Source organism: Buceros rhinoceros, unplaced genomic scaffold, assembly GCF_000710305.1.
Source record: "Buceros rhinoceros silvestris isolate BGI_N320 unplaced genomic scaffold, ASM71030v1 scaffold1112, whole genome shotgun sequence".
NCBI classification, from domain to species: domain Eukaryota; kingdom Metazoa; phylum Chordata; class Aves; order Bucerotiformes; family Bucerotidae; genus Buceros; species Buceros rhinoceros.
The window spans coordinates 46,382-57,527 of NW_010399327.1; the positions used below are offsets into that span (position 1 = coordinate 46,382).

At 38.3% G+C, this 11,146-nt stretch overlaps 1 protein-coding gene across 1 annotated transcript in view; it reads left to right on the plus strand.

Moving 5' to 3' along the window:
* Positions 1 to 11,146, plus strand: part of ARHGAP10 (Rho GTPase activating protein 10) — a 146,561-nt gene that overhangs the window by 46,379 nt on the left and 89,036 nt on the right. Inside the window, exons 4-5 of the mRNA XM_010131407.1 lie at positions 5,604 to 5,675; positions 8,763 to 8,864. Coding sequence (XP_010129709.1) covers positions 5,604 to 5,675; positions 8,763 to 8,864 — 174 coding nt within the window. The remainder of the gene's footprint in view (positions 1 to 5,603; positions 5,676 to 8,762; positions 8,865 to 11,146) is intronic.

Here is an 11,146-nt window from a genome sequence, read left to right on the forward strand (position 1 = left end):
GGAAAGCTCTAAAGCAGTGAGAAAATCCAGACACTTTTACAAGAACAGAACTTGCACTTGTAAACAATCAAGCAAGCTTTGCATGTGGGTTGTGTTGACTGCAATTATCAGCGTTGCAGTTAAATACAAAACCAGGGCTGAGAAGTGGTTAGAAAGATATGCCACTCTTATCTGCAGGGCTTACTGCCAGGAGACTTGGCTGTGCAGCATACTGGGGGCAGGTTGGTGTAACTAAGAGCAAATCGTATTCTTATGAGAAAAGAAAGAATAGAGATTAAAGCTGTGAGAGTAACATCTGATGTCCTCAGTAGTGGAATTGTATCTGCAAAGTTACATAACACAGGGCTTTGGGCATAGATCTGAATGCTTTTAAGAACTTCCAGTAGCATGTGTGTCCAGTGTATCCATATATGTTCAGTAGCACGTATTTCCCTTTTTGTCAACACTGGAGGTATCGGAAACTGCATTTTTCTTAGGCTGAATGTTGCTATTTCTTAGGAAAAACATAGAAGAGCTCTGTGCCTTCTGTAAGTGGAAGTGCAGCTGAAGGTAGTAAGTGTCTTTGTTTAGCAGTGGTGTTAACTACTTTGTTATTGAATCACTGCTAGGTATGTCGTCATCTCTGCGTTCTCTGTTGCACTCCGTAGGGCCAAACTTCCTTCCCAGATCTAGCTTCGTGGACACTCGCTCAGTTTCCTGAGTTCTGCACTACAGACTGGCAGCCTCCCTCTTTGCTTTGTTTAGGGGAGAAACAATCCTGCCCCTGCCTACAAATAAATCTTTCTAGTCGGTGTGCTGGGAAACTTAAAACCGTCTTTTCTCTTTGGCATCTAATCTACATTCCAGTTCCTGGGATGAGTATTGGGAACTTGGCACTGTGTCACTCTGCAGTCTGCAGCAAGGTGTGTGTTTAGGGCTTCTTTCTCAGTAAACGTGTCTTGTATGGGAGTCAGAGGGCAGCAGAGTCAGCATACATATTTACCTCACCACCACTGCTGTGGATGAGCAATGTGTAATTTCCACTTAAGACTGAGGTCTAAGGACATTTGTAGGATGAAAACTGGGAGGCCAGTGCTGATTTTGTCCAATAAGCAAACCAAATCTTGATTAACTTACGTTGGTTTAGCCTTTTTGGACTAGCCTTGTGGACTGGACTGGGACAGCTCTGGTGGGTTGATGCTCCTTTACAGCCCATGCAAGCAACCTTCCTCCTCAAGAAAACCCTGGCTGTGCTTGTAAGGGGAGCAGGAACTTAGAGAGGCTGCTCCTGTCTGCGCGGGAGGGTGAGAAAGCCAACAGAGCATTGATTGCTGGTGGATGGTGCTGTCTCTCGGGTTACAGCGCATAGGAAGAGGTGTTTGAGGAAGCAGTTTCTCCCTAAACAGCTATACTCCCACCTTCTCGGAGAAGGGAAGAAGTGACAGGCGAGATAGTTATCTAGTGGATTGGCTCTGACTGGTGAGTTATCTGTTGGGTCTTGTTGACTTGAATGATGAAGTAGCAAACTGCTGTAAATACGCTTCTAGTGGATTTAGTCTGTGCCTTTGTGAGCTGATCTAGGAAATGTTGGTTTGTGCCCCTTAATCTACTACCTGTTACTTATTGCTTTTGAAGAATATGGAGCTGGAAAAATCAGTATTGTGACCACTCTGTACAACTTCTCTGCATAAGCAGGTGGAGTTTTGTAAAGATTTTCTGTAAAGATTAGAACTTGGACGTATGTTCAGGATGATGTTGGAAATGTTGGGTACAGTGCTTTTCTGAGGTAATGATGAAAGTGATTTTATTGCTGCTATCGCCAGGCTTATATGTTCAAGTTAAGTTAGTTCTTTGACCTTTCACATAGGTGCAGCAAATAGAACAGGACTAGCACAAGCAGTTTCAGACCGTCTGCCCGAGGCATGGGTGCACATTGGGTTAAACATTTCTTAAAGCATTCCTGAGACTTTGACAGTCATAAAGCTGGTTAAGATCCTGTTACCTGAGAGATGATCTCTTTATATTGACTCATTTATGACTTAACACTTGACATGGTTTGCCTGTCAGATTTTAAAATTGTGTATATATTCCTTTCAGGTAGGTTTGAATAGATTTGAGATACAAAGAAAAGAAAGGAATTTTTTGTAGCCCTTTAAATAGTACATTCCTGTGATCATAATCTGCTAGGGTTAGAGGCGTGGAGGGATGAAAATCAATTTGAGTCAAGACAGAATTTGGAAGAGGAAGGAATGTGAATTTCATATTAGTGAATATTTAAGTTAAAAGCATAATACAACTTTTCTGGGAAATTTTACATTTCCGCATGGTCCTAGTTCTTAAGGAAGGTGCAAGTGATAATGACAAATATATTCAAGAGATCCTTAGCTTATTTTGTTTATATTGAGAATTTTTTTGGCTTACTGATCTGTTATCCATGTTTTGTTTTTTTTTTAAAGGTGGTGTTTTGAGTTCCCAAGTTATAAATAAAGTTAACAATGAAAAGCAGAGTAAATAATGTTTTTGTTCTATAATAAGTACGCATCTTTTTGTAGGTTTTCATGACAAGCCCTGGATTCTAAGAACTGGAAATCAGTGCGGATGCCTCCCTATTTAATCTAGTATTGTGCATATTTTAATTATGAGCTTTGTTTTTATTTCTGCCAGTCAGAAGAACAGCTCTGTAATTTACTGTTAAATTTACCAGTCACATCTTGGTTGACAGTTTCTGTCTATACAAGTATAAACTCACATACATGATTAATTCAGTGAGGAGGAAATATTCCTCTTGTATTTTTGTTATGGGCCTGGTATGAAGTTCCATGAGAATTCCACTTTGCCAAGAAATACTCAAGAGCCTGGTTGTTTAACTAAGACACAGAAAGCAAAAGGGTTGACACAACATAAATAGCTGTTTGGCAGGCAAAATTCAGCTGGAGAGGCATCTGTTAACAAAAGTTTAACTTGTACAAAATGAGAAACATCTTTTTCGGAAGGAAGGGAGGCTCATTTTTCTTTCAGTGAAAGAGATAGTGGCGTATTATACCGCTGGCAGCAGCGGAATCTCTTTGTTGGCAGTCTCTAAGGGAACATCCCATTTTGATTTAAAGATTATTTTCTGCTTCAAACAAATTCCTGTAGTGGTTCCCATGGTTAATGCTGCACAGGAGTGTAGCAGACCAAGTGATTTGTAGCCAGCCCTTCTGGTTTATAAACCACAGCTTTTACTGCCTCTGGGTTTTTTCTTTTTTCTTTTTTTTTTCCCCTTCGTTACATCAAGGTGCTGTGGTTTTCTTTGACTCGGACTTCATGTTCAGCACACGTTCACTGCCTGTTAACCTTCAGCCTCACTTTTTTTGGTGCAAGTTCAAACAGCTAATAAGCAACTTGTCATTAGATATTTATTTTTAATATTCTGACCATCTGAGTGCTCAGTTGCTACCTTTAAATGTTTTTCAGTGATTGCACTCATCATGGTCCTTTTAGCTCCTGGCATCCTTTCTTGAGTTTTGTTTTGAGGAGGCTTCATAGCTTTCCCCCTTGCTTTGTCAGTATAGAGGAAACTGGCAGCAACAATTTAAACTTCTTAAAGTTTTCCAACATAGAAGGACTATCTTGTGATTTCTGAGAGCAGTTCTGTGCTTGACTTATAAGAATCCTTGCAATCAGTAAGGAGAGATCCTTTAGTCTTCAGGAGCTTCTGCTGTGTCCCAGGAAACTGTTTCTGGTGCTTGATCCAATTATAAATCCAAATTACTCTTTCCTTTCAGCTGCAAAGAATTTCCAGGAAAGTTTTGGGAGCATGACAAAATTTGAAAATCCTGAATATCCTCAAAACTGCCCTGAAGACTCCTGGTAACTGCTTGAGTAGTTGGGATATATGTGCAGGGGCTGCCAGCTGGGCTAAATCCTTCCTAGAACCACAGTTCAGCACTTGTTTGGGGCCTTTGACTGCTCTGGCTCTCTTTGTGGGGAGCAAAGCCAGCTCAGGGAATGAATGGTTCTGCAGCCACCAAGAGTATTCCTAAACCCTTGGAGCGGACTTGGAGTTCAGGATATCTCTTTGCTGGGCTGGAGACATTGCTCTGTTGTTCTTCCCCACCCTCCAGCTTGATGCAGGGGTCTCCCGTGTTGTCATTAGCACAGTGCTGCTGTATTCTTTTGAAAGACAAAATTGACAGGTTTCATTCTTCTTTTGCTCCCACCAAGGGTGCACTGAAGGATGCTGTAAGAGTCTTTGCCGGAATCATTAAATGGATGTAGAAAGAAAAAGTTTGAGCCACAAGAACAAGTGCTCTGATGTTAAGAAGTATCTGTTGCGTGGATGACTGTGCAACGTGCGGTTTGGCCCAGACTTGCCAGATATTTGGGTTTCCAGTTAGCTACATAGGTTAACATGCTGCTGTGATTGTTCAAAAACGATGACTCCCACAATAATCCCTGCATGGCTCCAGGGGTGGGTGGGAGCAGACAACTCGAGGTGTTCAAATTTGTGTTGTACCAGGTCTGCAATACATCCCTCTTGTGTTTTATGGCAAGAGCTTTTCAGGAGTGTTCCAGAAGACTCTGTTAAGCCTGCAATGTTTTATTTGAAGCTTTTCATATTTGAAGGGGTGGGGAGGGAGAGAATGCCTACTGTTCTGTGTAAGTTGGCCTTCCAAGGAAGCTCTACTTGGACTCCTGGCAACTGAGCCCTGTGGCTGTACTAAGCACAATCCTGGACATGACTTACTTTGCGGGTCTGCCTTGGGACTGAGATCAAAAAGGATTCCATCTGTTCCTCCACACTTCAAACACTATTTCTATCTTTTCCATGCTACTGTTGCATTCAGAAGTTCCAGCCTTTGCTGAAATTTCAAATGTTTTTAAAATGTTAAGTCTTCTCTGCACCAAACCCAACCCTACTCTATCTCCTGTGAAATTTCATGGGAACTAGAAACTGTTTGCTGTCCAGATGTAATAAGCTACAGACTCTGTCTTATAGTGGCATATCGCATCCTTTTTCTCCTCTTTGCTATGGCTATGAGGCCGTTTATCGTAAGTGCACTGGTGGATGCTCACCCAGTCAACTAAACCTCTTATTTCTTGACTTCACATCTCTCGATGCCGTGACTTACATTAAGAAAAGTTTGTTAACTTACTTAAATGTAAATACTTGGAAATATATGTATAGCAATGCCTAATGGCTTTAACTGTGTGTTTTTAAAAAAAATATTTGCTATTAGAGTCTATTGTGCAGTTGTTGGTAGTGTTTCTTGTTGCAGAAATTTTTCTGTCCCCAAATGACTATTGTTTGTCCTGTCTCATTCTGGTGTTCATTGACACCATCAGCCTCATCTGCAAGACGGGCACAAGTAGCACTCTTGCAGTTTGGTTGCAGCCTATACATTTCTGAAATTTCTGCATTGGTTTTAGATTTAATTTTCCTGACAGTGGATTGAAATAAGGGCTTGAAATTTTGAAAGCTTGAATGAACTCAGATGTGGGGTTTTTTGAGTTAGGATTTAAGAGTCCTAACTTACATGCTTCTGTATTTTACCCAGAGCTTGCTTGCTTTTTTATTGCTGATGCTAAAGTGACTTGTCAGTCTGGCTACAGAAACCTAACCCATGCTTTTTTTTCTTTAGGCACTCAGTGTTACTGAAACTCTGATCAAACCTTTGGAAAGATTTAGGAAAGAGCAGCTAGGAGCTGTAAAGGTTTGTCCCTCACTGCCTTCATGATAAGTTTAATTCTTGGACTTGGGTTGCAATGCAGTAATGACATGTATTTGGCGGAGAGATATTGTTGTTTATATTTCATGTCTTCATACTTCTTTTTTCTACTTTGAGAACTTGCTTCAAAAACAAATGGAAAGTATCTTTCAAGAAGAGAAGAATGTGTGTTCTTCCCCTTTCTTCTCTCCTCCCCATCCCTTATCTCTTGTGTCTGGAACAGGAGCAATCTGACTAACAGCCTGCTCCCCTTCCCAATGGGTAACCCTGCTCTGCTTTGTATTTGTTTGCAGTTGCACAATCAAAGGCTGACGATATTAACTACCCAAAAGCAGCTCACTCATCCAAATGCTTTTAATTATATTTTTGCAACCTGCAAAGTTTTTCGTTTGTTTTTTTTATGAAAGTGTTTAGTACTCTTTTTAAGATAGTCATGATATTGTGCATATTAAAATGTATTAAATACAGACTAGCTTTCTACCTGTCTACCTGCTGTCTTCCAGTGAGAAATTGAAATGCTTACTAAACCCTCCCACCCAAAACAAAAAATCAGCTCTGTAACAGTTTTCTGTTGTAAAACTCAACTCATACGTTTTTAAACCGCCTCTTCGCAGATGTTTTATTTCCTGACTTTGTCAGCAGTGATATTTAATAGCTAAGATAATGTTTCAATTACAAGAGTGCTATGTGTTTTGACTTTATCAGGAATGATTAGCGAGTTCTGAATGTGATGTCAGTGTTTGTGAATGGAAAATGCTCTGTTGATCATGAATTATTACAGTTCAGTAGCACAGTGAGCTTTGTGTAATTTTATGCAGTTCCGAGAAGTACATCAGATGTTGCAACCAACATGCAATAAAAACTTGGCCTGTAATATAGGGAGTCTTCCATGGAAAAAGAGAATTTATTCTAAAGGTCACCTATTGTCATGGAAGCAGCTGTAATGAATGGATTTCTTCAACAGTATTTTTAGTGTTGAAGAACATTGTTGGTTTGGGGGTGAGAACTCATAATGCTTTAAATTATCTCATGATCTTCACTCATTTCCTATTTAGAATTCTGTCCCTGATGTTTCTAACATGACAGGTTGCATTCACACAGTCTACATCTCGCATTTTGTTTGGATGAATGTTTCTTCCTTTGTATCCCTCACACACTGTTTCTGTGAATTTGAAGCTCTTATTTCTGATTTAGCCTTAAATAGAGTAGTCTTGCATAATTAAGTGATGTTTAAATAAAAATAGTCTAAAATATTTAAGTCTCTGGATATTCTTAACTAAATATTTATTCAGTATCACCAAAGTACTGACAGTGGAAATATAATACTGCTTAGTTCTGAAAAACAAGTTATGGCATCTAGCAGTGAAATATATCTGGAACGTTGTGTAGTATTTGCTTTAGGAAAAATTTATGCTCTACCATTAGAGGATAAAAGTTGAATCCGCTGCCTCAGATTTTCCTGTGTCTTACATGCCCTGCAGATGAAATGGTCTGAGGTAGGCTTAAGAAGAAAAAGAAAAGAAGTTTAGCTGCATAGTGCTGGAAGCTGAGAGCCTTGTTGAATTATCCCTTATTAGAGGTGTTGCTGCTCTAATCCCAAGCTACATGTGTGAAGTTCCTGGCTTTGCCTATTTAGAATTCAATTGCACTCGCTTTTTCTGGCAGCACTCAAGTCTTGACCACATCAGTGGAAATTTTGCTAATATAAACACGAGGAGTCTGCTCCCTGTGCCCTCCTCCTCCCTCCTTTCTTCCTAATTTCCCATAAGCTGATATATCACACTGATACCAAATCTATACTTAATGCTTCTCAGTGGTAAGGAATGTTGTGGCTGCTTTTTAAAAGATAGTTCTTAAGGAGATAGTTCATAAAGGAGATAAAACTAGCATTTTTGGTAGAAGCCCTTGCCAAGATCCCGAACAGCTTAGATCCCCTCTTCAATAAAATGCCATCTTCAGAATCCAATCATTCAGAGAACAAAAACATGTGTCACTTATATCTATTATTTAAAAAGAAAGATTAAGCGGGGAAAAAAAATGAGCAGATGTGTCTCTAGAGTCTAACCAGTATGTTGGGTAGAATATATTTAGATGAAATTCCACACTGACAAATGATGGAGAAGTATTTTAATTGAACTAGTATATTTCCGATGAGTAAATCTATCAGTTCTTTAATATGTAATTTAATACTTGATTATACTTACTTTAAATTATTTTTAACTGCAATTAGTTATAATAAAAACAGCTTCAAAGCTGGTTGGTTGATTTATTACTGATTTCTGTCTTAACACAGAATTAAGAAACTAGAACTGAGGAAATGAAAGGATTGTTTTACAATGTCTTCTACTAAATTAGATCCAAAGAACTCAGATTTTCTAGAAGCATTTAATGGCTGCACCTCTTTGAATATTTTGCTTTTGATGATCAGAGAAATGGATTGGCATGTGCAAGTGATACTCACGTGTCTGTGAGATGTGTGTCTTTTGCTGGCATGATTTTGCATTTTATGGAGATTTTTCTTTATTTTAAAAAGTTGGGTTTTTTTAATGGTCACCACAACAGTTCAGTAGAAACAAGAATTCAGTGCAGAGACCTTTGTATAGCTTTAAAATCAAGAATGGAATCGAGTATGGAATATGAGCTGTATTCACTTTGGGTTTTGAACTGTGACACTGTTGGAACTTGTCCCCTGTTGGTTATAGAAAATTCTTATTTTCAGTGAAACTAGTATTTCCCTTGAAGTCCTCTATTCAAAACCAAGATGATGTGGATGATCCCTGAAAAGAATGGAAAATACAATAAATAAAGAGTTTTTTTATTTTTCTTTTTCAACTTGGAAGATGTAAGCATTCATGTGATAAGCTTCACTGTAATGATGCAATGAGATTTAATTTCAAGTTAGCCTTTAAATTAATTTTAAAAATGAGTTGGAAACATACTTCTCCTTAATTATTTGAGCTATGGTAGTTTGTTTCTCTGTTTCTGATGAAGTAGAATTTTAAAAGAAGAAAGAAGGAAGTTTTTTCCTTAGATTATGTATATAGATTAATGTTACTTTGTTTCTGTGTCTAGGAGGAAAAGAAGAAGTTTGATAAAGAGACAGAGAAGAACTACAGTTTGTTAGAAAAGCATTTGAATTTATCAGCTAAGAAGAAAGAACTACAATTGCAAGAGGTATTGTTGCCTCTCTTTTTTTATGCAAGCTAAAGGCTTTTGAATAGGTAAATATATCTTATGCAAATACAAAACCAGCATTCATTGTGGTAAGAGAAGAATTCTTGTGAACTGGAAAGGTTGGTAAGAAAATCGGTATCTGCTCATCTTAGTGGTGTACTCATACTGTTTCTGAACAGAGGGCTTTACTTGGCATGTGTTTAAAGTACTGAACGTCATGTTATTTTTTTAAAATATGATTGAGGAAACAGCAAAATGCAAATACGTTGTGGCATTTCTTAGGAGGCTTTACCGTATACATCAATGCATTGCATTGTATGTATTGACTAAGTGCCCTGTGTTAATGCTTAATGCAAAGTATTTCTTCGTTTTTTAATTTCTCATGTTTTGAAGATCCATTTTTTTCAAGTAATGCTTCAAAAAAGTGTTTTGACAATTTATAAGTTAAAAACAGATCTGTTTTTCCTGGCATTCCTTCTGTCCCTGTGGGTTTATTATCAGCCTCCTTATTTGTAATAGCTGTTCTTTCTGGAGGAACGGCAAATAGTGTGTGAGAAGGCAGCAGAGCAATCTTGCAGAGACTTGCTGTAGGCAGAAATTTTTTTTTTTTTCAGAGAAATGTAATGATGTCAGAACTATCAATGCTTGGTCTATTAATGCTTTGTGTCGTTGAACATTTAATGTTTTCCTCAGAGATAACTCTCCTTCCTGCCCTTTACCCCACCCCAAATAATCTATGCCATTTTTCATAAAAAGTGGTCAATATCACTAGCAAGTTAGCTAGGAACTTAACTCTAATTGTTCTTCATTTTCACTAGGATGTTACTTTTCCATGTTGTGTTTGCAGATGGGACCTCATATGCATAAACACATGTGTTTTGGGGAGTTGAGTTGTCCTGGTGAAGTTAATGGGCATTGCTCATGTGTCAGGACCTGTGCTTTTATCAAAGTGATCAGCTGCCGAAGAACTTGGTGCGGAAAAATGGGAAAGTGTTAATTATGATCTCTTACTTGATGATAACAAAAACCATGTTTCAAAGTCTGAAATGAGACCTAACCTCAGTGGAAAAAAACCAAAATGCATGCAAGAGGCATTCTGAAGCTGTATCAAATATATTCAGAAGTTTTAAAGCATGTGCAAAGGCCAGAATGAGCACATAGGTTTGTTTTAAGTGTCCTTCAAAGTTTCATGAACAAATTCTGAAATTTTTCACTCAAGTTCTTTCACTTGAGCATTTAATTTTGGAGTATAAATGTAGAAGCAATTAAAAAAAAAGACTTGCAGCATGTTGTCAGAGTGCTAAATAGGAAAAATTTGCACAAATTTAGAAAATAGATGTTTCTAATTTAGTATTATAAATGGCTAGTTGTGTCAGTTCCTGACTGGAGTAAATAAAGGACACAAAAAAAAAAAAAAGACTTGCAGCATGGTCAGAGTGCTAAATAGGAAAAATTTGCACAAATTTAGAAAATAGGTGTTTCTAATTTAGTATTATAAATGGCTAGTTGTGTCAGTTCCTGACTGGAGTAAATAAAGGACACAGGTATAAATTTGGAAAAAAATGATGAAAATCATCCCATGCTGTGGATGTGTGTCTTACATTAACATATCCTTTGACTCTCCTAGTGGAGGACTATTCCTGAGATTTCACTGAGGCACGGTGTGTGTCTGATTTCTGTATTTCTTTGATAGTGCCCAAAGCACAATGGAAGAGCGAGCAAACTTGCTGAGTGTACAGGAAGGCTCAGGCCTTGAAAAACTGAGGGGAGATGTGGTAATTTATGGCTTTATTCGATACATCAAAACAATAAGCAACCAAGAAATGGAGAGAGAAAGAGAGAAACAGGCTTACATGGGGCTTCGATATATATAGGGCAGTGTTAATATCGATTAGCCAGATGTCCTGGTAGACCCGCTTCATAGCCCTTTTCTGAGGCTCCCCTTCAGTGTGTGTATATATCATTAGAAGCTTTGCCAACAACTTGATTCCTGTGTTTGTTGCACGGTTTATAGGATGCACTTGGCTTTTAGAACATGTTTTGTTCCTGATGTATGTATCAGTGCTTTGGTTTTTTAATGGCATTTGTTGTTATGCCCCTTTAACTGCTGGCAGATTTCTAGCACAGAGCAGCAAAGCATGTCTTAAGGCAAAACTGTCTTAAAGCTAATTTGGCTTATCCTCTTAAAGCATAGGAGTCACTGTTCTGCCTGAAGGATATAGTCTTAGTATTGAAGACAGAAGGTATGATAGTAAGCCTGGTCCTTTCACTTAACTCTTTCC